Source organism: Hyperolius riggenbachi, chromosome 10, assembly GCF_040937935.1.
Source record: "Hyperolius riggenbachi isolate aHypRig1 chromosome 10, aHypRig1.pri, whole genome shotgun sequence".
Classification (NCBI taxonomy): domain Eukaryota; kingdom Metazoa; phylum Chordata; class Amphibia; order Anura; family Hyperoliidae; genus Hyperolius; species Hyperolius riggenbachi.
In genome coordinates this window covers 116837224-116863857 of record NC_090655.1, presented here as the reverse complement: position 1 = coordinate 116863857, position 26634 = coordinate 116837224, and the positions used below count along the sequence as shown (strand labels likewise).

At 44.6% G+C, this 26634-nt stretch overlaps 1 protein-coding gene across 4 annotated transcripts in view; it reads left to right on the top strand.

Annotated features, from left to right (window-relative positions):
• Positions 1–25811, top strand: part of NUDT13 (nudix hydrolase 13) — a 123055-nt gene extending 97244 nt beyond the window's left edge. For all 4 annotated transcript variants that reach the window (XM_068257672.1, XM_068257670.1, XM_068257671.1 and 1 more), the window contains 4 exons: positions 2241–2366; positions 5945–6056; positions 11107–11255; positions 23021–25811. In XM_068257672.1, the coding sequence (XP_068113773.1) occupies positions 2241–2366; positions 5945–6056; positions 11107–11255; positions 23021–23221 (588 nt within the window). In that variant the 3' untranslated portion in view covers positions 23222–25811. The remainder of the gene's footprint in view (positions 1–2240; positions 2367–5944; positions 6057–11106; positions 11256–23020) is intronic.
• The last annotated feature ends 823 nt before the right edge of the window (positions 25812–26634 follow it).

Below are 26634 nucleotides of genomic sequence, written 5' to 3'. Positions count from 1 at the left end.
TGAAGACCTACCTGCCCTGGTTCATGCATTTGTATCCTCCCGCCGAGACTACTGCAATGCCCTGTTCATCGGATCTACAGATAAAGTTTTGCACCCCTTACAGCTAGTACAGAATGCTGCAGCCAGACTCCTAGCCAATGCCCCCCGCAGCTCACACATCACCCCAGTACTGCAAACTCTTCACTGTTTGCCAGTAAAATGGAGAATCCACTTTAAGATCTGCCTGCTGACATTCAAGGCTCTAAACCACATGGGACCCAAATACATAGCGGATCTATTGGAACTTATGTCCCTCCACGCACCCTTTGCTCTGCCAACAAGATGAAGCTGGTTATTCCCAGGATACACTTAATGTTTGGTGCTCAGGCCTTTTCTTATGCAGCCCCTACTCTATGGAACTCACTTCCACAATCAGTACGAGAGGCTCCTTCTCTGGACAGCTTTAAAAAAAAGGCTAAAAACTTACCTCTTTTCCCGAGCCTTTGAGACTGCATAATGCAGGGTCACAGCGCTTTCAGTCCCCAGGGAGAAAAGTGCTCAAAATATAATTGTTATTGTTGTTACTTAGATTGTATTTTGTGTTGTACTGTCAGGCTTGCCTGATAACTGCTTTTGGTTGGGCCCGGTTCACACTAGCGTTTTGTGTGAAACCGGGCCGTACGTCCGGGTCCGGGGGGCCGTACGCATCCCTCAGGATCTGGTCAGGTTGCAAACAAAAAAGTATCAGTTCGGCATCCGGAAAGTAATACTTCCGGATTGCCGATACTGTACTTTAAACAGGCGCAGCAGCAGAGACAGGCATGGGGAGAGTGGGGGCCCCTATCTGTCCATGCCTGGACCCCCCATGTGGCAAAGGACAGGTGCCGTGAGCACCCGTTCCTATTGCCAGTGTGATGAGAAACTTCCGTTTCTCATCACTTCCTATGGTGCGGGGAAAATGGTCAGGTTCAGGGTCAGGTGCGGCGGCCGGAGCTGCGTTCCGGAAAAATGCTGCATGTTGGAAAAATCCTGAACGCAGCCCGGACCGCAGCCCGGACCCGGATCCTGACAGACGTACGGGTGTGAATGGATACATTGATTAACAATGTATCCATTCACATCCGGGTCCGTTTGTACAGTATACGGTGCGTTCCGGTCCGGGGAAACCGGACCTGGAACGCTAGTGTTAACCAGGCCTTAGGCTGAATACACATATAACTTAAAGAATGCCGCAGTCCTAACACCTGCTCAAAACTCCTACCTAACCACAATCTAAACCCCTGCAGGTAGATGTTGTATACAGACTGGCCAGATAGCAAATGATCAGTACTTTAATAAGCAGAGTAATGATTCAACAGTCACCTGAGGAATTAGTGTAAAGATGATCAGAATCAGAGTCCAGTAAGCGTGGTCAGACAAACTGGAGTCGGGACAGGCGGCGTTCATGCAATTACTTTTAACAAGTCAGAGTCGGGGCAGGCGGCGTTCAAGCGGTTCCTTTTAACGAGCTGGATCAGTAACGTGTAATTAGATTAAGCGAGGTCAGAGACAAGCCGGGTCGGGAAGCCAGAAGACAGAATAGTCAGGAACAGGCCGGGTCACAACAGGAATCGATCTACAAGATAAGTACAGAGACTGCACAGCACAGCGTGAGCGTCACTCAACTACAAGCCCAGTTAAAGGCTATCACGGGGCGAAGACTGAGCACGCTCACAAGAACCATATACTAACAACATCCAATCAGTGCACAGAATTTCAACTCAACTATCCAATGCTGGTTGCGGCGTGTAAGCAGTTAGCTGACACGCAGGTGCACATGTGACTAAGTCTTACCACGGCGGAGAGCGTACTGAGGACGCGTCCGCCAACCAGCCAATAGGGAAGGAGCACTATGCACTCCACTGACCTCAGAGCGCCGCCGCCTTTCAGGCGCTTGCGGTCCAGATGTACCACACACATTACTATGAGATCTAACATGTACTCTTTTGTTTGGAGATCAGAAACCGTAAACTATGAATATGCAGTATTAGAGCAAATCAGAAAGGAAAGGAATCAGAATAAGTAAGAAATTATCACATGATTGTGACTAGCCATTCAGAGACCAGCCAATCAGTCACCTGATGAAATTGATCACGTGTCTCCATGACCTTTCCTCAAGGAGAATTTCTGTACAATGAATTGCCTATTGTTATTTAGCCGTTGCAGTGACTTACTTCTGGAAGGTCTGCTGTCTGTTTAGCTAATGCTGCTGTATAATACAGGGCCAGGCTCTTCTTCGTTGGCATGAAAGCAACCAATACTGCAGCAAATCTGGAAAGCCCACTCAGAAAAATCTGTCTGGAAGTAAGCGAGTGTGCACGTCTAACGGAATGATCTATTATCCACAGGTGAGTTGCTATTCATATGACTTGGATAGATAATGCATGTTAGAGGAGCACATTGAACTGATTTATGCAAAGATAAGAACTCCTAGCCAAATGTTTTAGTTGGCTGAAACCATCAGAATCAGCCATTTCAGCCTGCTACCTGATGGATGGTTAAACATGCTGCCCTATTAACAATCATCCTAACTTAAAGGACAACTGTAACGAGGGATATGGAGGCTTCCATATTTATTTCATTTTAAACAATACCAGTTGCCTGGCTGTCCTGCTAATCCTCTGCCTCTGATACTTTTAGCCATAGACCCTGAACAGGCATGTGCAGATCAGGTGTTTCTGACTTTATTGTCAGATATGACAAGACTAGCTGCATGCTTGTTTCTGGTGTGATTCAGACACTACTGCAGCCAAATAGATAAGCAGGGCTGCCAGGTAACTGCTATTGATTAAAAGGAAATAAATATGGTAACCTCCATCTTCTCAATACAATTATCCTTTAAGTCTGATTCTCTAGGGCATATTGATTCCGTATGGATACTGAAAGATTTCCCCCTCTAAAAGGGAGAAAGGGTAAAATGATATCTATTGGGGCTAGTAATGAAGCAATATGTAGATTGTTAGAACATACATTTACTGAAGCATACTAAAGTGGAGAGGAGAGTACTAAAAGACTTGCCTATAATATCCAATCAAGTAGAGTAGAGACAACCAATTTACACAGTATTCAAAGAAAATTAAAATGCATTCAAAAGACTGAACATGAGACTGGACACATATGCTTCAGATTTTCTATCTACAGATGGAATAGTTTGCTTTCAGTACTTAAAGGCAACCTAAACTAAGAAGGATATGGATTTTTCCTTTTAAAATAATACCAGTTGCCTGACTCTCCTGCTGATCCTGTGTCTCTAAGGGTGCGTTTCCACTAACGCGAATTCGCATGCGTTCTCCGCATGCAAATTCGCATAACCAATAAAAGTAAATGAGCCTGTGTCCACTTGTCAAGAAAACAGAGCGTTTTCTTGTGCAGGAAAAATCTGCACAGCAGAGCCATCCGAATTCGGACACCGCACATACCGCATGCGATTCGCATACAATGTATTTAATAGGGAATTCGCATGGCGGTTTTGTTTGCGAATTTTCATGCGAATTTGCATACGATTTCGCATGAAATCAATGAAAAAGCACACAGGCACAGACATGGTTAAATTCGCACACAGCATCATCCATGCGAAATCGTATGCGAATTTGCGGTAAAATTTGCATACAACCGCATGCGATTTCGTTCCTGCATGCGAATTCGTCTGCGGAGAATCCGCAACGATTCCACACCGCACTAGTGGAAACGCACCCTAATACTTTTAGCCACAGCTCCTGAACAAGCATGCAGATCAGGTTCTCTGACTGAAGTCAGACTGGATTAGCTGCATGCTTGTTTCAGGTGTGTGATTCAGCCACTACAGCAGCCAAAGCAAACAGCAGAAATGACAGGCAACTGGTATTGTTTAAAAGGAAACATCCATATCCCTCGGAGTTAACAAAATCAGCAATTTGACATCTACTTCAAATAATATTTTAGATTTCTTCTTAGTTATCAGCCTGTTGAGTCATATTTGTAGTGAGCGGAACATGGAGACTGACATTGTTTTTCCATGGCTGTCTTGTTGATTTGTTTGCTTCTGGTATGTCTGACCCACTGACACTTCCAACAGTTATGGAGCCAGTTGCATTAGAATATCTGATCTGCATACTCAGTCTGAGTCAGTGACGTAACATATTAAAGGCAGAGCAGTATCAGACCAGCTCAACAGCCAGGCAAGTAGCTTTAGCAGACTACTAGGTTAGGGTCATACAGTGCTGCCCATAATTATTCATACCGCTGGCAAATTTTGAATTAAAGTTACTTTTATTCAACCAGCAAGTAATTTTTTTAAGGGAAATGACATAGGTGTCTCCCTAAAGATAAAAAGACTATGTACAATAGGCATTATTGTGGAAAAAAAACATTTCTTTTATTTACATTTGAGCAAGTGTCCAGTCCAAAATTATTCATACCCTTCACAAACTGTCACAGTCTGTGGGAAAATCCAAAGTTCTATACCATTACAAATAGCCAAAGCTGTTCTAAAGCATCCTAATTAACCTGATTAATTGGGAACAGCTGTTTTAATCAACTCAACCGGTGAAAAACAGCAGGTCTCTGCAGTTGGTTTTTGGACAGTCATGGCTAAAACAAAGGAGCTCAGTGAGGACCCGCTGCTGCCCATTGTGGCTGCTCACAAGTCAGGAAAGGGCTACAAGGACATTTCTAAATAATTTCAAGTTCCAGTGGCTACAGTGCAAAGTATTATTAAAAAATACAAGATGTTCTGCACTGTGAAAAATCTCAGAGGACGAGTTCGGAAGCCAAAAGTGACACCTGTGCTGGCCAGGAGGATAATGAGAGAGGTAAAAATGAATCCAAGGATCAACCACCAAGGCCATCCTGGTAAATCTGGGCTCTGCTGGTGGCAATGTCTCAAGGCAGACAATCCAATGGACACTGCACACTGCTGGGTTCCATGGATGCAGACCAAGGAGGATGCCACTTCTCTAGATACACAAAAGCTCGTTTGGCCTTTGCAAATGCTCATGTGGACAAAGAAGTCTTCTGGTCTTCTGTGTTATGGTCAGATGAAACAAAATTTTAATTGTTTGTTCACAATGATGTTTCCTTCGTTTGGTGTTAAAAAGGAAAAGCCTTCAACCCAAAGAACACCATCCCCACTGTCAAACATGGTGGTGGGAACCTAATGCTTTGGGGGTGTTTTTCAGCTAATGGACCAGGGAATTTAATCACAATAAACGGCACCATGAAAAAAAAACAATACATGAGGATTCTCAATGACAACATCGAGCAGTCTGCAAAAAAACTTGGCCTTGGGCAGCAGTGGATATTTCAGAATGACAATGACCGAAAACACACAGCACATGGGGTAAAGAAATGGTTAGCAGACAACAACATTAATGTTTTGGAGTGGCCCAGACAGAGTCCTGACTTGAATCCAATTGAGAATCTGTGGAGGGAGCTAAAGATCAGGGTGATGGCAAAAAGACACTCCAACCTGAAAGATTTGGAGCTCAGTGCTAAAGATGAATGGGCAAAAACACCTGTGGAGACATGTGAAAAGCTGGTCTGCAATTATAGGAAGCATTTGATTGCTGTAATAGCCAATAAGGACTTTTCTATTGATTATTGAGAAGGGTATAAATCCTTTTGGACTGGACTCCTTTTTGCTCAAATGTAAATAAAAGCTGAGATTTTTTTTTTTATACATCGTCTTATTATCTTTTGGGAGACATCTATGTTATTTTCCATCAAAAAATTATTTCCTGGTTGATAAAAGTAACTTTAAGTAGAAATTTGCTAGGGGTATGAATAATTATGGGCAGCACTGTAGGTTCATTACATGTACATCATACCAATAACTTAATTCGTACTTCATGCAAAAAATATTTATACTTCATATTTGCTCCTTTTTAGTTTGGTAACATATTTTAAACAGAACTCTCTAAAGCTCTTCTCATATTTCATTATATTGTAGATGAGTCCGGTTATAATTACATTAGTGCATAGCGGGAACCGCTGCTTACTTGCTCGTCAGGAGAACTTTCCACCTGGAATGTACACTGCTCTGGCAGGCTTCTGTGAAATTGGTACTGCTACTGATTTTATTCATGTTATTAATTTACACATTTATATAGTACTAAAACAGAGAAGTGATCTTTACAGATGTCAGTTTGCACCACGTACTGTTGCTCAATGGAGCTCACAATGCAATGCATCGAACACATTCTGGAGGGGGGGAGGGGGCTTAGGGGCACAAATCTACCAGTATGGTTTTGGGACATAGGAGAAAATTGATTCTCCTGGAGGAAAGCCATCTGACACTAGCAATAATGGTTCTAACAGTAGTGACAACAGTGCTATTACTTTGCAAAGCATGATGGGCTGAGAATATGTACAGTCCTGGCCAAAAGTTTTGAGACTGTCAAAAATATTGGAAATTAGAAAAGTTGGTGCTTAAGTTTTTATAATAGCAATTTGCATTTACTCCAAAATGTTATGAAGAGTGTTCAGATGAATTGCATAGTCTTTCTTTGCCATGAAAATTAACTGAATCCCAAAAAACCCTTTCCACTGCATTTCATTGCTGTCATTAAAGGACCTGCTGAGATCATTTCAGTAATAGTCTTATTAACTCAGGTGAGAATGTTGACAAGCACAAGGCATTATGTCAGGCCGATTGGGTTAGAATGGCAGACTTGAAATGTTAAAAGGAGGGTGATGCTTGAAATCATTGATCTTCCATTGTTAACCATGGTGACTAGCAAAGAAACGCATGCAGCCATCATAGCGTTGCATAAAAATGGCTTCACAGGCAAGGATATTGTGGCTACTAAGATTGCACCTAAATCAACAATTTATAGGATCATCAAGAACTTTAAGGAAAGAGGTTCAATTCTTGTTAAGAAGGCTTCAGGGCGTCCAAGAAAGTCCAGCAAGCGCCAGGATCGTCTCCTAAAGTGTATTCAGCTGCAGAGGTTGCTCAGGAATGGCAGCAGGCAGGTGTGAGCGCATCTGCGTGCACAGTGAGGCAAAGAATTTTGGAAGATGGCCTGGTGTCAAGGGCATTAAAGTGTCAGGGCAGCAAAGAAGCCACTTCTCTCCCCCAAAAACTGGGGTAAAGTCATATACTTCAATGAAGCCCCTTACCGATTGTTTGGGGCATCTGGAAAAAGGCTTGTCAGGAGCAGAAAAGGTGAGCGCTACCATCAGTCCTGTGTCATGCCAACAGTAAAGCATCCTGAGACCATTCATGTGTGGGGCTGCTTCTCATCCAAGGGAGTGGGCTCACTCACAGTTTTGCCAAAAAACACAGCCATGAATAAAGAATAGTACTAAAACACCCTCCAACAGCAACTTCTTCCAACAATCCAACAACAGTTTGGCGAAGAACAATGCATTTTCCAGCACGATGGAGCACCGTGTCATAAGGCAAAAGTGATAACGAAGTGGTTCGGGGACCAAAACATTGAAATTTTGGGTCCATGGCCTGGAAATTCCCCATATATTAATCCCATTGAGAACTTGTGGTCATTCCTCAAGAGGAGGGTGGACAAACCAAAATCAACTAATTCTGAGAAACTCAAAGAAGTGATTATGAACGAATGGGTTGCTATCAGTCAGGATTTGGCCCAGAAGTTGATTGAGAGCATGCCCAGTCGAATTGCAGAGGTCCTGAAAAAGAAGGGCCAACACTGCAAATACTGACTCTTTGCATAAATCTCATGTAATTGTCAATAAAAGCCTTTAAAACATATGAAGTGCTTATAATTATATTTCAGTACATCACATAAACAACTGAAACAAATAACTAAAAGCAGTTTAGCAGCAAACTTTGTAAAAACTAATATTTTTGACAGTCTCAAAACTTTTGGCCAGGTGGTTACTTATGAGCCAGAGCTCAGCAATTCCAGTCAGAGACTAGTGTTGTGACTAACAGTATGCAGCATCCTGGGAACCCTGCCCCATTTCCAGCCTGAAGCAATAGCAGATGCTGCAGCTTTTCTTTTTACATGGTACAATTTGAGTAGAAAGCAGAAGAACTGTGATCAATCACTTAATCAATAAAGGTCAATCACTTTAAGTCAATCACTTTAAGTATGTGGCTTCATTATTACTACTGACATATTGTAACGATTGCGGAACTATTTCCGTGGTCAGCGCACAGGACGCGCGCCGACACTACGGAAATCCTCCACAAGTGTGTAAATTGAGAGAACCCAGCTATGGTGCTATGCACCTGTAGAGGGAGATTCCCACCGGCAGATGGAGCTGTGGAGTGCAGAAGAACACAGCCTCTGCACTGCCACAGACGCCAGATGGGAATTGTACGAGTTGAAGCAATGCAGGGCAAGATCGCCCTTAAAGAGAGAGAGAACACAGAGACAGAATGTATGTGTGTCCACCAATCTAGTCGCCACCCAGCGACGGTGAACACACAACAACGGAAACGAAGTGGGAACGCAATCGCCAGAGTGGCGATTGCCAATAGTGACACAAGACCGAACTAGACAGAGCACAAGTATAAAGAAAGAGCACAGAGACAGAATGAATGTGTGTCCACCAATCTAGTCGCCACCCAGCGACGGTGAACACACATCAGCAGAAACAAAGTATGAATGCAATCACCAGACTGGCGATTGCCAACAGACACAAGACTGAGCAGGACAGAGCACGAGAGTAGCAAAAGGCACAGCAAGCAACAACAATTAGAACATCAAGGAAAATAACAAACGCTAGCTAAACGCGAACACCGCACTCATTCGCAACAGCGAACGCGTTATAGACACAATCACCGCGCGTTATGCGCCCAGTGATAAGCATGCCACCCTAACTAACCAATACAACACAAACACGAAATAGAGAACGCGAGCGCTTGCTAAACGGCTACCTCACCGAGCCTACAGCAAGCGTTCGTACCAGACAAGACAGAGAGAAGGAGTAGCCAGCAGCAACCGCAGCTCTGGCCTACACTCCCAGACAGAGCACAGAAGGAACCACCGCTGCTACCGCTAGAGCGAATGCGATCCAGACAGACAAAAAGATGAGGCTACCAGTAGCAACCGCTGCTCTAGTTAGCACCCCTAAGGCAGAATACAGATGGAAGCACTGCCACTACCACTAGGGTGAATGCAATCCAAACAGATGGAGCAGCCAGTAGCAACCGCAGCTCTGGCCTACACTCCCAGACAGACAGAACGATTTCCTGTCGACTGCCGCTGGCAGACAGAGAGACAGAACAAGGCAATACAGATAATACAACCTGACTGCACTAGAAGGGATGCCTAGTGCAGTCCCCGGGAATTACTCTAAGATAATCTTAGCAAACGACAGCAAGGCTGACATTCCAGGAGAGTTTGCAGGAACAAACCATCATGACCAGCCAGGGATTCTGGGAGAACATGGTATTTATACTGCAAGCCTTCGAAGGATGCAGCTAGGCAATTTGCATGACAAGTGTATGCAAATTCCTCAGCAGAGCAACTCTGAAACTTGCAAAGCGAAGACAGGTCTCTTTTCCAGAGACCTGCAGCATTCAGACCTAAGGAATGGACAAACAGCTGTCTGCCCGTGCAGACAGCTGAGCAGATCCTTACACATATTTTGTATTCAGTCAGTAACATGTCATGGTACATATGTTTTTCTTACTTGCCTGGACTTAGGCCCCTAGCTCACTTGTGCGCTGCATGCAACGCAGGTGGCCATAGCAACGAACAGCACTTGCTCTGATGCACTGCGTGTAAATACGCATCTAACCATGAGTTGCAATACTGCACAGAATTGCATCATATGGATGGAAGCATCAGACAGTGCAGTCCATGCACATCTGAGGTCTATGTACAAATTATACATTGCTGAAAACACGACCAGCAAAGTGGAAATGAGGCATTAGGGTTTAAAGGGAAGGTCCGAGCAGCTTACAAAAAAATATTTTTCCATGGGGCTTCCCCCAGCCCCTAACATCCAATGGGTTCGATTCACAAAGCGGGGATAACTCAGTTATCGCGCCTAAAAGACTTTAGGCGTGATAACCTTTGCACCAGCAAAGTTATCACTGCTTTGTGCTCTAACTCGCGCAAAGTCCCATAGGGCTTAATGGGCACTTCGCGCGAAGCACGGAGTTCGCGCGAATTCCTTCAGATCACGCCTAAACTAAGTTTAGGCGTGATAAAGGGCTTTTCACAGGCGTGCAAAGTGTTTGCACCGCTTTGTGAATCAGGCCCAATATGTCCCTCGCCACAGCTCCGCACTCAGCCACTGGCTCCCGGTCCCCTCCGCTGCAGAGGATGACCTCGCCAGGTCATCTTCTACTGTGCCTACGCCTGCAGGAGCGCCGCTGTCAGTCACTCACACATGGTGTGGAGTGTTCTGCGCAAGCTTAATTTAAAGTGATTACATTTATTTCTTTTGTTTGTGTCGACTATTCAGAACCACACTATTGTATATAGTTTTTATTTTAGCTGTAAATATTTCCCAAAATATATGAAAACCTGCCTTTACATGGACTTTAATATCCCATTCTTAAAGGGATACTGTAGGGGGGTCGGGCGAAAATGAGTTGAAGTTACCTGGGGCTTCTAATGGTCCCCAGCAGGTATCCTGTGCCCGCGCAGCCACTAACCGATGCTCCAGCCCCACCTCCACTTCACTTCTGGAATTTCAGACTTTAAAGTCTGAAAACCACTGCGCCTGCGTTGCCGTGTCCTCGCTTCCCCTGATGTCACCAGGAGCGCACGGCGCAGGCACAGACAATACTGGGCCTTCGCAGTACGCTCCTGGTGCCATCAGCGTGAGTGAGGACACGGCAATGCAAGCGCAGTGGTTTTCAGACTTTAAAGTCTGAAATTCCAGAAGTGAACCGGAGGCGGGGCCAGAGCATCGGGGAGTGGCTGCGCGGGCACAGGATATGTGCGGGGGACCATTAGAAGCCCCGGGTAAGCTCAACTCATTTTCCCCTGACCCCCCTACAGTATCCCTTTAATACATAGGCTTTAATGTGGAGTTGGTCCACTCTTTGCCGCTATAATGGCTTCAGCGTTTCTGGGAAGGCTTTCCACAGTGTTTAGGAGTGTGTCAATGAGAAGATCCTTCTTTTTTTTTTTTTTTTTTTTTGTTTGCCTTATTTTGTTTTTATTGAAGGTGAAACACTGGAAGAGACAGTCCGGAGAGAGGTAGCTGAAGAAGTTGGGTTAGAAGTTGAAGGCCTTCGATATTTTGGATCCCAGCACTGGCCCTTCCCTAACAGTTCACTTATGATGGGCTGTTATGCTACAGTCAAAGATGAAAAGGTGAGCCTTTTCATTCATTACATTCTAAAATTGTTTTTGACATTAGAGACTGGTCATAAATGCTGCAGTGAATTAAAGTGGACCTGAACTCTTGCACAGGACACAAGGAAAACAGAGTGAAATGCTCCCTGTGTTTTTAGAGAGAAGCGCCTGTCTAATTCCCCTTATCTGTAAGTAATCATACGTGTAATTTGATCTCTCAGCTGTGTCAGCACAGAAATTTCGTCAGTCGTCACAAGACACAGCTAATATGTAAAAAGGGGATATTATAGAGGAGCTGTCAGCCATACTATCTCAGGAAAAAAAACCAAATATATAAATAGATAAATACTTGCTGTACTTACATAACATATGTATTGCCAGTCCATGTTATGATTCCTGTGAATTTTATAAAGGAAAAGTAGAGAATCCTATTCTAGACAGTTTCCATATTTACTGTGGCTATATTGAAGCCAGTCGTGATGTAATATCCGCCCTTAGTCTCCTCTGCCTGATTTGCCCGCCCTTCACTATAGAAAGTGCATTGTTTCAGCCTGAGAAATTTTGGCCAATCAGAGAGGAACAGAGGTGTGGGAGGGGAAAACAGGAGGGAAAGAAGCTTCAGCCGAACAGGCTGCATTAGTTAACCTCTTGACGACCAGCTAACGCCGATCGGTTTTCGAGCGGCCGTTCCATGTCAGTTCACGGTCCCCGGTGTTTACACTGTATGGCGCTGCAGCAGCGCCGTAAAGGAGATCGTCGATCCCCGGCCTCTGATAGGCCGGGGATCGCCGCCGTCTGATAGGCTGAAGCCTATCAGAGGCGGTACAGGACGTATCGCCGTCCTGTACCGCCCACAGAGCCAGGGAGAGGGAGGGAAGGAGAGGGAGGGGGAATAGCGCTGCGGAGGGGGGCTTTGAGGAGCCCCCCGCAAGGCACTGCAGAGCGACGGCGATCAGACCCCCCCAGCAGGACATCCCCCTAGTGGGGAAAAAAGGGGGGAAGTCTGATCGCCCTGCCTGCAATACGATCTGTGCTGGGGGCTGAAGAGCCCACCCAGCACAGATCAATGGGAAATCACTTGGTCGGCAAGTGGTTAAGTCTGAGGGGAAGTAGAGAAGCAAAAAAAAGACAACCCAGCATGCTCTGCAACTTCTCTTTTGTGTACCAAATTTTCTGTGTACCAAATAAGAGTCAGGTAAACTGGGGAATGATAATTTATCTTCAAGCACACATAAGAAAGGCTTACCCTCAGCTCAACCGCCTGAATCACAACCACCAGGGAGTCAACCAGCTCACACCTGGATCCTCATTAGGTGTGTGTATAAACCGCAAGAAAAGAAGGATGGCTGGGTCTCCACCTGGATTTAACCACTTGAGGACCTAGGGCTTTCTACCCCTTAAGGACCAGCCACTTTTTTTCAATTCAGACCACTGCAGCTTTCACGGTTTATTGCTCGCTCATACAACCTACCACGTAAATGAATTTTGGCTCCTTTTCTTGTCACTAATAAAGCTTTCTTTTGATGCTATTTGATTGCTCCTGCGATTTTTACTTTTTATTATATTCATCAAAAAAGACATGAATTTTGGCAAAAAAATGATTTTTTTTAACTTTCTGTGCTGACATTTTTCAAATAAAGTAAAATTTCTGTATACATGCAGCGCGAAAAATGTGGACAAACATGTTTTTGATAAAAAAAAACCCATTCAGTGTATATTTATTGGTTTGGGTAAAAGTTATAGCGTTTACAAACTATGGTGCAAAAAGTGAATTTTCCCATTTTCAAGCATCTCTGACTTTTCTGACCCCCTGTCATGTTTCATGAGGGGCTAGAATTCCAGGATAGTATAAATACCCCCCAAATGACCCCATTTTGGAAAGAAGACATCCCAAAGTATTCACTGAGAGGCATAGTGAGTTCATAGAAGATATTATTTTTTGTCACAAGTAAGCGGAAAATGACACTTTGTGAGAAAAAAAAAAAAAAAAAAAGTTTCCATTTCTTCTAACTTGCGACAAAAAAAAAATGAAATCTGCCACGGACTCACCATGCCCCTCTCTGAATACCTTGAAGGGTCTACTTTCCAAAATGGGTCATTTGTGGGGTGTGTTTACTGTCCTGACATTTTGGGGGGTGCTAAATTGTAAGCACCCCTGTAAAGCCTAAAGGTGCTCATTGGACTTTGGACCCCTTAGCGCAGTTAGGCTGCAAAAAAGTGCCACACATGTGGTATTGCCGTACTCAGGAGAAGTAGTATAATGTGTTTTGGGGTGTATTTTTACACATACCCATGCTGGGTGGGAGAAATATCTCTGTAAATGACAATTTGTTAATTTTTTTTACACACAATTGTCCATTTACAGAGATCTTTCTCCCACTCAGCATGGGTATGTGTAAAAATACACCACAAAACACATTATACTACTTCTCCTGAGTACGGCGATACCACATATGTGGCACTTTTTTGCACCCTAACTGCGCTAAAGGGTCCAAAGTCCAATGAGTACCTTTAGGATTTCACAGGTCATTTTGAGAAATTTCGTTTCAAGACTACTCCTCACGGTTTAGGGCCCCTAAAATGCCAGGGCAGTATAGGAACCCCACTAATGACCCTATTTTAGAAAGAAGACACCCCAAGGTATTCCGTTAGGAGTATGGTGAGTTCATAGAAGATTTTATTTTTTGTCAAAAGTTAGCGGAAAATGACACTTTGTGAAAAAACACAATTAAAATCAATTTCCGCTAACTTGTGACAAAAAATAAAATCTTCTATGAACTCGCCATACTACTAACGGAATACCTTGGGGTGTCTTCTTTCTAAAATGGGGTCATTTGTGGGGTTCCTATACTGCCCTGGCATTTTAGGGGCCCTAAACCGTGAGGAGTAGTCTTGAAACGAAATTTCTCAAAATGACCTGTAAAATCCTAAAGGTACTCATTGGACTTTGGGCCCTTTAGCGCAGTTAGGGTGCAAAAAAGTGCCACACATGTGGTATCGCCATACTCGGGAGAAGTAGTACAATGTGTTTTGGGGTGTATTTTTACACATACCCATGCTGGGTGGGAGAAATACCTCTGTAAATGGACAATTGTGTGTAAAAAAATCAAAAGATTGTCATTTACAGAGGTATTTCTCCCACCCAGCATGGGTATGTGTAAAAATACACCCCAAAACACATTATACTACTTCTCCCGAGTACGGCGATACCACATGTGTGGCACTTTTTTGCACCCTAACTGCACTAAGGGGCCCAAAGTCCAATGAGTACCTTTAGGATTTCACAGGTCATTTTTGTTTCAAGACTACTCCTCGCGGTTTAGGGCCCCTAAAATGCCAGGGCAGTATAGGAACCCCACTAATGACCCCATTTTAGAAAGAAGACACCCCAAGGTATTCCGTTAGGAGTATGGTGAGTTCATAGACGTTTTTATTTTTTTGTCACAAGTTAGCGGAAATTGATTTTAATAGTTTTTTTTCACAAAGTGTCATTTTCCGCTAACTTGTGACAAAAAATAAAATCTTCTATGAACTCACCATACTCCGTACGGAATACCTTGGGGTGTCTTCTTTCTAGAATGGGGTCATTTGTGGGGTTCCTATACTGCCCTGGCATTTTAGGGGCCCTAAACCGTGAGGAGTAGTCTTGAAACCAAATGTCGCAAAATGACCTGTGAAATCCTAAAGGTACTCATTGGCCTTTGGGCCCCTTAGCGTACTAAGGGTGTAAAAAAAGTGCCACACATGTGGTACCGCCGTACTCAGGAGAAGTAGTATAATGCGTTTTAGGGTGTATTTTTACACATACCCATGCTAAGTGGGAGAAATATCTCTGTAAATGACAATTGTTTGATTTTTTTACACACAATTGTCCATTTACATAGAAATTTCTCCCACCCAGCATGGGTATGTGTAAAAATACACCCCAAAACACATTATACTACTTTTCCTGAGTACGTCGGTACCACATGTGTGACACTTTTTTGCAGCCTAGGTGCGCTAAGGGGCCCAACGTCCTATTCACAGGTCATTTTGAGGCATTTGTTTTCTAGACTACTCCTCGCGGTTTAGGGCCCCTAAAATGCCAGGGCAGTAAAGGAACCCCACAAGTGACCCCATTTTAGAAAGAAGACACCCCAAGGTATTCTGTTAGGAGTATGGTGAGTTCATAGAAGATTTTATTTTTTGTCAAAAGTTAGCGGAAAGTGACACTTTGTGGAAAAAAAAACAATAAAAATCAATTTCCGCTAACTTTTGACAAAAAATAAAATCTTCTATGAACTCGTCATACACCTAACAGAATACCTTGGGGTGTCTTTTTTTCTAAAATGGGGACACTTGTGGGGTTCCTATACCGCCCTGGCATTTTACGGGCCCAAAACCGTGAGTAGTCTGGAAACCAAATGTCTCAAAATGACTGTTCAGGGGTATAAGCATCTGCATATTTTGATGACAGGTGGTCTATGAGGGGGCGAATTTTGTGGAACCGGTCATAAGCAGGGTGGCCTTTTAGATGACAGGTTGTATTGGGCCTGATCTGATGGATAGGAGTGCTAGGGGGGTGACAGGAGGTGACTGATGGGTGTCTCAGGGGGTGGTTAGAGGGGAAAATAGATGCAATCAATGCACTGGGGAGGTGATCGGAAGGGGGTCTGAGGGGGATCTGAGGGTTTGGCCGAGTGATCAGGAGCCCACACGGGGCAAATTAGGGCCTGATCTGATGGGTAGGTGTGCTAGGGGGTGACAGGAGGTGATTGATGGGTGTCTCAAGGTGTGATTAGAGGGGGGAATAGATGCAAGCAATGCACTGGCGAGGTGATCAGGGCTGGGGTCTGAGGGCATTCTGAGGGTGTGGGCGGGTGATTGAGTGCCCTAGGGGCAGATAGGGGTCTAATCTGATAGGTAGCAGTGACAGGGGGTGATTGATGGGTAATTAGTGGGTGTTTAGGGTAGAGAACAGATGTAAACACTGCACTTGGGAGGTGATCGGACGTCGGATCTGCGAGCGATCTATTGGTGTGGGTGGGTGATCAGATTGCCCGCAAGGGGCAGGTTAGGGGCTGATTGATGGGTGGCAGTGACAGCGGGTGATTGATGGGTGGCAGTGACAGGGGGTGATTGATGGGTGGCAGTGACAGGGGGTGATTGATGGGTGATTGATAGGTGATTGACAGGTGATTGACAGGTAATCAGTGGGTTATTACAGGGGAGAACAGATGTAAATATTGCACTGGCGAATTGATAAGGGGGGGTCTGAGGGTAATCTGAGCGAGTAGGCAGGTGATTGGGTGCCCGCAAGGGGCAGATTAGGGTCTGATCTGATGGGTAACAGTGACAGGTGGTGATAGGGGGTGATTTATGGGTGATTGATGGGTAATTAGTGGGTGTTTAGAGGAGAGTAAACGCTGCGCTTGGGTGGTGATCTGATGTCGGATCTGCGGGCGATCTATTGGTGTGGGTGGGTAATCAGATTGCCCGCAAGGGGCAGGTTAGGGGCTGATTGTTGGGTGGCAGTGACAGGGGGTGACAGGGGGTGATTGATGGGTGATAGGTGATTGGCAGGTGATTGACAGGTGATCAGTGGGTTATTACAGGGAAGGATAGATGTAAATAATGCCCTGGCGAATTGATAAGGGGGGGTCTGAGGGTAATCTGAGCGTGTAGGCGGGTAATTGGGTGCCCGCAAGAGGCAGATTAGGGTCTGATCTGATAGGTAACAGTGATAGGGGGTGATTGATGGGTGATTGATGGGTAATTAGTGGGTGTTTAGAGAAGATAACAGATGTAAACAATACATTTGGGAGGTAATCTGACGGCGGGTTTGCGGGCGATCTAATGGTGTGGGTGGGTGATCAGATTGCCCGCAAGGGGCAGGTTAGGGGCTGATTGATGGGTGGCAGTGACAGGGGGTGACAGGGGGTGATTGATGGGTGATAGGTGATTGGCAGGTGATTGACAGGTGATCAGTGGGTTATTACAGGGAAGAACAGATGTAATGAATGCACTGGTGAATTGATAAGGGGGGGTCTGAGGGCAATCTGAGCGTGTGGGCGGGTGATTGGGTGCCCGCAAGGGGCAGATTAGGGTCTGATCTGATAGGTAAAAGTGACAGGTGGTGATAGGGGGTGATTGATGGGTGATTGATGGGTAATTAGTGTGTGTTTAGAGGAGAGAATAGATGTAAACAATGGATTTGGGAGGTGATCTGATGTCGGATCTGCGGGCGATCTATTGGTGTGGGGGAGTGATCAGATTGCCCGCAAGGGGCAGGTTAGGGGCTGATTGATGGGTGGCAGTGACAGGGGGTGATTGACGGGTGATTGACGGGTGATTGACGGGTGATTGACAGGTGATTGACAGGTGATTGACAGGTGATCAGGGGGGATAGATGCATACAGTACATTGGGGGGGGTGGTCTGGGGGGGGTCTGGGGAGAATCTGGGGGGTTGGGGGGTGATCAGGAGGGAGCAGGGGGCAGGGGGGGGGGGTATTAAAAAAAAATAGCGTTGACAGATAGTGACAGGGAGTGATTGATGGGTGATTAGGGGGGTGATTGGGTGCAAACAGGGGTCTGGGGGGTGGGCAGGGGGGGGTCTGATGGGTGCTGTGGGCGATCTGGGGCGGGGGGGGGAGAAAATCAGTGTGCTTGGTGCAGACTAGGGTGGCTGCAGCCTGCCCTGGTGGTCCCTCGGACACTGGGACCACCAGGGCAGGAGGCAGCCTGTATAATACACTTTGTAAACATTACAAAGTGTATTATACACTTTGTATGCGGCGATCGTCGGGTTAACATCCCGCCGGCGCTTCCGTATGGCCGGCGGGATGTTGCGGCGAGTGAGCGGCGACAGGCGGAGGCGGAGGATCGCGTCACGGATGACGTGATCGCTCCGCCCATGCCCAAACAAGGACCGCCGCATTTTGTCAATACGGCGGTCCTTGCGGCGTCTGCTTCCCGGCCGCCATTTGTCTATACGGCGGTCGGGAAGTAGTTAAGCTTAACACTTGATAAAGGCCGCAGGCCGAAACATCGTGTGTTCGTTTTGTGCTATGGTGCAATAAATACTGCAATTTGCTTAAATCCAGGTGGAGACCCAGCCATCCTTCTTTTCTTGCGAATGATAATTTATCACCAAGAAAAGTAATAGTGATTTTAACTTTTGGATTACCTGATTAGCATCCTTATTACTTGTTTACCAGATAAAAATAAAGAATTGATTTTTGATTTTATGCCCGACAGTTACTCTTTAACCATTTGTCTGCTTCCATGAAAGCAGGAAGTATACACACTGCAGATTTATTGCAGGAGTCCTGTAAGCTGTAACAAATAAATCTTTTATTGTACTGTTAATTATCTTTTAGAGCAGAGAGGTAGTTCTGAGTTCAGGTCCGCTTTAACAAGACTTAAGTTAAAAAATCTTCAGTCTTGTACAAAAATGGATACTCAGCTCAACCAGTAATTTTCCAGACACCTGCACGCATAAGACCATTGCCTGCACTCACTCCAGTACTCCCTCCTTCCAGCTTTGAAGTGGGAAGTATTGGATAGCTGGAATGTGACATGGAGCACAGTGGCCAGAGGAGGTGACAAGGCTGTCACTGTCCGCATGCAAGTTCTGTTCGGAAGAATTCAGAACGAGGTTCTGAATTAATTTAAAGAAGCCAAATATGTCAACACTTTTCATTTAATTATACAGATTTTTGTTGTTGTTGGAAATCCCAGGTAAGCATTGATGTAACCTTTGCACAGTATAGGAAACGTTCTCATGTTTCTGGCACATTTAGCTGGGTCTTGATTTTTATAATTAAAGGACACCTGAAGTGGAAGGGGTATAGAGGCTGCCAAAAGCCTCGGTGGCATTATTTACTATCCCCCCTCTAGGCCACCGAAGTCACACACAATTCAGCTTCCAACTATTGTTGGTGGACGAATGACGCTGTTTTTATCGTAATTTAGGCCTCGTCTTTTGACTGGGCCCAAATTACTGAATGAGCACCACTATAGCTGTAATTCACATTAGGGCCTATGGTGGCGATGGCTGCGCCCAAATTTCCAGCACCATTTGTGCCTAATTTGGTCCTGCTGATGCTCTGCCTCTAATACACATGGCCATAGACCCTGAACAAGCATGCAGATCAGGTGCCCTGACTGGATAAGCTGCATGCTTGTTTCAAGTGTGTGATTCAGACACATTAATGCCAGAAAGGTCACGACTACAACTGATATTTTGTCTAAAAGGAAATAAATATGGCAGCCTCCATATTCCTCTCACTTCAGGTGTCCTTTAAGAGTTATGAACGTTGACTTTAGTGGCTGGTTGAATGACACGCAACAATTCACCTTTAACGTCATAGTACTTCCTGATAGGTGCAACTATGAGAGGATTCACCCCAGTTCCCTGTCTTCTTCATTTGGAGATCATGGCCCTGCACAGGGGGTTTGGTGGGGTATAGACTTCGGTAGTATTGCAGCCGCCCATGTCTGTGTATGCAAAATCATGTTCGCCAGAGTGCATGGATGCTAGGGGACATTTTCACCATTGTTTATGAATTTGTATTACGTTCCTTACTAAAAAAGGTACTTAGACTAACTTTGCAGCATCAAATAAAATATTTAAATTACCGACTGGAGCACCAAACCCTTACCTTTCTATACTACGGCAACACCCATGGTTTGAGCACACATATATAGGACTTTCACCATAGGAATGCCTTTGTTAAGAGAGAAAAAGGATCAGCAGGCTCCAGTTGAGTGCATAAAACCGGTAGTCTTTATTGCCAAAAAAATCCAGACACAAGACATGTGCATCCTCAGGATCTAACCGAGACGTATCGGGCTCAGAATGTGCCCTAAGTCATAGTGGTAACTATCAATTAATAAACACTGCGCCACAGTTCCAATTTTTAGCATAAACCTAATTGCACCAGAGTCAGAGATCGCTACAGAAAGTCCAGTTCAGGAATTATTATTATTATTATTATTTAGTATTTATATAGCGCCGACATATTACGCAGCGCTGTACAGTGTATATATATATATATCTTGTCACTAACTGTCCCTCAAAGGAGCTCACAATCTAATCCCTACCATTGCCATATGTCAATATTATGTAGTGTAAGTACTGTAGTCTAGGGCCAATTTTTTTTTAGAGGGAGCCAATTAACTTATCTGTATGTTTTTTGGAATGTGGGAGGAAACCGGAGTGCCGGGAGGAAACCCACGCAGACACGGAGAGAACATACAAACTCTTTGCAGATAGTGCCCTGGCTGGGATTCGAACCGGGGACCCAGCGCTGCAAGGCGAGTGAGCTAACCTCTACGCCACCGTGCTGCCCAGGAATAGTGGTAACTATGACTAAGGGTTTTATGCACTCAACTGAAGCCTGCGGATCCCTTTTCTCTCTGTATATTATGGTCTGGCTCACCAGATCCTGCACCAGTGAGTACACTTAGGAGTTCCAGAGTGTTGAGATTTTCTCCTTGACTTCATAAATCCCTCTGTTAACATTCTACTATATTTCCTTTTTATGCATGGTGTATGTTCTGAAGCTGTTGTGAACTGCGCTTGTGCAACAGGCAGTAGCAGTCAAGTTATGCCTATTCCAATAACTATTTCGCACTTTATGCATAGTGTTGTGTAAGTCCACGTCACCCATGACCTCCAACACAACTTCAAATTATGAGATAGGCCACTAGAGATGAACACCTATAGGATAAGCAATGACAAATTATGTTACTTGTAAGCATGTGACTGGCTGGTTGTGATCACTTCCTGTTTAAGCATACTTGGGAAGACGTAACACATAACCAGCCAATCACAGACTTACAAATATATCACAAATAGTTAAAATGACCATATGTAAATATTATAGTAAGAGAAAAGATGGGCAATTGAAACCAAGAAAAAGATTATGCAGTAAATACCTAGAAATAGGCTTAAAGTAGACCAGAACTCTTGCAAAGGACAGAAGGAAAGCATAGAGAAATGTACCCTGTATGTATTTAGAGAGTTTAGGCTGTCTAATCCCACCTCATCTGTGACTAAGCACAAGTTGTAATTTGATCTCTCCCCTTTGTCACCTGACTGCCAGAACAGATAAGCTCATTTGAAATCACAGGATGTTAACAATATGTCTGCTTCCATAAAAGCAGGAAGTAGAAACAGTGCCGATTTATTTCAGGATTTGTATCAGCTGTATTAAAGAAATGTTTTTCTTTAAAGATTATTATGCTGTTGCATATCTAGAGAGGAAGTTCTGAGTTCAGGTCGGCTTTAGGGCTCGTTTCCACTATCGCGAATCCGCATGCGTCCAATGCATGCGGATTCGCACATGGTATGCAAGTGGATGGGCCTGTTTCCACTGTTGCGTTGGTGATTTGCGTTTTTTTCAGCGGTGAAAAAACGCACAAAAGAGCCAACGATTTCGCCTGAGAGTGGAATGCATGCAAATCGCATGCCATGTATTTAATAGGGAAATCGCATGCGTTTTCCCCATGCGTTTTTTGCCGCGAATTCGCATAGGTACCGATGTAAATTCACACAGGCAGTGACATGGTTAAAATCGCATATACCCTCACCTATGTGAATTCGCGGCAAAAACGCATGGGGAATTGCATCCGCATGCGATTTCATCAGCGGTGGAATCCAGGCGATTCCGCACCGCAATAGTGGAAACTGGCCCTTAATGCAGTTCTCACCAAGGATTGGGGAGACACCTGAGGTATACCCTCACCTATGCGAATTCGCGGCAAAAAACGCATGGGGAATCGCATCCGCATGCGATTTCATCAGCGGTGGAATCCAGGCGATTCCGCACCGCAACAGTGGAAACGAGCCCTTAAGGAGAGTTTGGAATGTTGAACATTGCTATCAATCTGCAAAACATTTTCTCAATATTTCCTAAAATTTCCACTGGATTCAAATTGAGCTAGTTAAATGTATTAATTAAGCAGAAGCTAGAAGAGTTATTGACCACTTTTAACCTCCTTGGCGGTTAATTTTTTCTGCAAAAATTGCAGAATTCCAATTTTTTTTTATTTTTTTTTAAAGTTTCATGTAAAGCTACCAGAGTGGTAGCTACATGAAACACCACTAGAGGGCGCATGTGGCCCTCTAGTCCGATCGCCGCCGGCAACAATAGCAAACAGGGGAATGCGTATACAACGCGTTCCCCTGTTTGGCTTCTCCTGTCGCCATGGCGACGATCGGAATGACGTCATGGACGTCAGCCGACGTCCTGACGTCAGGGACACACGATCCAGCCCATAGCGCTGCCCGGAACTCATTGATCCGGGCAGCGCAGGGCTCTGGCGGGGGGGGGGGGGGCCCTCTTCAGCCGCTGCGTGCGGCCGATCGCCGCAGAGCGGCGGCGATCAAGCTGTGCGCGCGGCTAGCAAAGTGCTGGCTGCGCGCACAGCAATTTACAAAATGAAAATCGCCCCACCAGGGGCTGAGATCTCCCCCTGCGCGGCATAGCCCGAGCTCAGCTCGGGCTTACCGCCAGGGAGGTTAACAGATGGATTTGGAAAGAAAGGATGATTTTACTTATGCTATGACTGATGAGTGTTTAATGAAGAATTTGCTCCTAATGCAAATTTTCACATATGGAAAAGGAAGCTGTGTTGAGCAAATCAAAACTGATGGGTTACTTTGCAGTTTGATTATGGCATTAGTGGCTATCACCATTGATTTGACTGCCATGGCTTCCACTTCCACTTAGTGGTGATTTGCGTTCTAGCCAAATTTTATGCTCTGTTCTGATGCTGTTCTTTGTCCCGAATACAGATAAATATCAACACAGCAGAGATAACAGATGCCAGATGGTTCAGCGTGGATGAGATAACTGAAGCACTGTCTCATACAGTGAAGTGGTTGCCTCCAAAACTGCCAGATGGCACAAGTCCAATTTGGGTACCTCCAAAGTATGCCATTGCTCGTCACCTTATCCAGGAATGGGTAGAAGGACAGAAGGCACAAATTAGATGAAACACAAGAATGAAAATTGTAAAGTGGTGCTCCACCTATTAAAGTGCCAGCACTTTTCCCAGTGATATATTTAATGCCAATCATGGTCTATACACCACAAAGTATATTACAGAAAAATGTACTTCATAATGTAAATTAGTTTGCTGAAATGTTTTAGGCCCAACAATGTTCCCAGCATTGTATGAAAAAAAAAAACAATACCCAGATGATAAAGTAGTCTTTCTTATGCCAGAATTGCCCCACAGGATAGATTCTGTTACTAGCCTTTCTTAACAAAGGGGACCCTGTGAGGCCACAAAAGAATTGTCAGTTTTTGCTGTCCTGTGGAGGCAGTTCTCGGTTAAAATATACATGTTTTGAACTATAGTGGTGTGTAGATCATACGTGGATTACTATTTTTATACAAGAGATGTGACTCCAGCATCCCATGACCTAGCATCCACCAAGCGTGGACTACAGTGTATATACACTGCAGAATTATACCTGGGCCCATATGCAGTTAACTTTTTCTCCGTAGTTTTCTCCTATGTTATATTTTCATGCACTGGCCTAAATTCACTAAGCATTACCTCACTCGGTAATGCAGAAAACTGCTAATTTTACCGATCACCTTGTCAAATGCCAATTCAAAGTTTAAAACATTTGGTAAATCAAGCAAAAGTGTTCAGTATTTATCTCCAGCTCTGTCCAGCTGGTAACTCACAATCTCCATGCGGTAAAAGTTGACAGATGTAGCAGATAGCCAATAGGGAGAGCCAGGCAGCCAATAGGGAGAGTCACACAGCTCTGCTTCTCACCCCATTTGATCTGATACTCTGTCGGGCGTGACTTCAAAACAGCAGAGCAGGAGAAGGAGACATTCAAATAGGCTTTTCTGTATCCCTTTAGATGTGCATATCTGTATACTGATGCACAGAGAAGCTCTCTCTAGTTGGCATAAATGCACATCTGAAGGGATGCCGGAGATGTGATGGACAGAAAATAGAACAGCTAATGCACAGACTTGTGAGAAAAGAGTGATAGCTTCCTGCCTTACCTGCTCCACAGTTGGTGAGACTACCAAACAGGGCTTAAGGCCCTTTTCCACCAGCGCGTTTGCGCTGGCTGAATCGCAAAACCGCAAACCGCTAGCGATTTTACAATCGCTACGGTTTGCTTTTTAACATAGGAATCGCGGTAGGTCATTTCCACTACCGCGATTCGCTTTTGTCGGGAACGCGAACGCGCGGCGGAGCGATAATTGCCGCGATTTTGCTATGCAGTGCATAGCATAGCAAAATCGCGGCCGCAAACGTCGGGGGAATCGCTGGTTTTGCGATTCAGCAATCGCTAGCGTTCAGCGTGAACGCTAGCGATTGCAGGTGGAAAAGGGCCCTAAGTGAATTGAAGCAAGTTTTTTCGGTATATAACCGAACTTCTACCACATGTGGGAAACCAGTGAATTTGGAAAACAAAAAGTGTAAAATACAGAATGCAGTATTTTACCGACCTAAATTATTTTTCTGGACTGCCATTTGTGAATTGAGGACATAGTCATTATAATGCCCATTAAACCCCCAGCAAGCAAGAAACTACTCTAAATAATTTTGTTAGTACTTTTTCAATTGTAAAGTCCTAAAAGGATATTTTAAAGGGAAGATGAAAAATTATCTCCTAAGTGAAAATTTAGGGGAAAAAAGTGAATTGCATAGGGGCCCGGTGTCTAAATTGGTGCTTTGAGATATTTTTTACTGGTATACTTGAAAGACTTCATATGAACAAATACTAAGTGGATTTTTTTTATCACCTGTGGCATATATGCATTAACTTATAGAACTAGTAAAACATAGAAATCTCCACTGATCCATGGAGGCAATTAAATTAAACCTATTAAAGTCTCTAGCTGTAAACTTAATTTCAAGCTTCCAGCTAACTGATGGGTCGCTGCTAACTTTGAGGTGCTCAGTTTCTTTTTGCATGTTGAAAGAATTTTTTGCACATCGCTATATAGCCAAGATTGAGAGAATCCGCCTTGTTGATCATTCAGTATTAGCAGATCTCTTAAAAGGACCCTGAGCTGTGTCTTAGATAGGGAAAACTGTAGTTACCTGGGGCTTCCTTCAGCCCACCATAACTCGCGAGGGCCCCTTTCCCCTCTGCGGTGTTGTTGGAGGCTCTGGTAATGCACAGACTTTGGGTGCTCGCCCCTGCTGCGTACCCAACGCATCATCACGCCGGCCGCCGTACGAGTCCTGCGCATGCGCAGTTCAGTCTTTAGAAATCCGCGCATGTGCAGGACTCTTATAGCGGCCGGAGTGATGACGCGGTGGGTATGTAGCAGGGGTGAGCACGCGCAACTTCACCTGGAGTCAGCGCATTACTGGAGCTACCAGTGGGCGCGCGGAGGGGGCCAGGAGGATGCTGGGGACCTAACGGATTATGTTGGGCTGGAGGAAGCCTCAGGTAAGTCCAGTTTTCTTTTTTAAGACACAGCTCAGGGTGTCTTTTAATCAGGGCTATATATTTTGTAATTATTTAGAATCAATTTACTTAGTTGATTTCAGTTTTTGTTTTTACTATGCCAATTTGAATAAACACACCACTCTCAATACTTGTGACTTCAGTGTATAATTTCATTCACTGTTTATTACCGGTAGTTCTGGATAGAATGTGGATGGGTTACAATGTGTTTTTTGCTTTTTGCTGTATACAGTATCAGTACTACTACTACTAAAAAGTTTCCTTTACTTCCTTTCTCTGTAACATTTAACACTGAAAGGTAGAGGCCTGCATCGGGTTGGGTACATGTGAGTTACCAGAAATGCGGGTTCTTCATTTAAAGGTGGAGTCCCCTCAGGTACAAGAGGCCTACTTGCATTCCAGTGTGCAGCTCACGCAGTCGCGCTGACGTCATCCGGACTGTACTGCGCAGGCGCAGTAGTTCTGTGCCTGTGCAGTACAGTCCGGATGACGTCAATGCGACTCAGTGAGCCGCATGTTAAAGCGCAAGCAGATTCAGGTCAGCATCTGTACTAGAGGAGACTGGGAGCAACTGGAGCTACAGCAAGGGCACAGGACAGCTGCCAGGGGCTGGAGGAAGCCCCAGGTAAGTAGATTTTTACTTTTTATTTATCCTGGACTTTCCCTTTAATTTATCAAGGAGAGAAGATTTTAGCATAGAAACTGAAACCTTGTGAGAATGTTTTCTTGAAAAATGATATGATAATGAACTTTTAGACAAGGCATTAATGAAAGCCAAAGAGAGAGAGACAGGGAATCATTATTGATGGGACATACAACAACTGGGGCTTGGAATCAAGAGTCTCCTGCTCTATAATTCTATGTGGCATTGATTCAACAAGGTGCTGAAAGCATTCTTTAGAAATGTTGGCCCATATTGATAGGATAGCATCTTGCAGTTGATAGAGATTTGT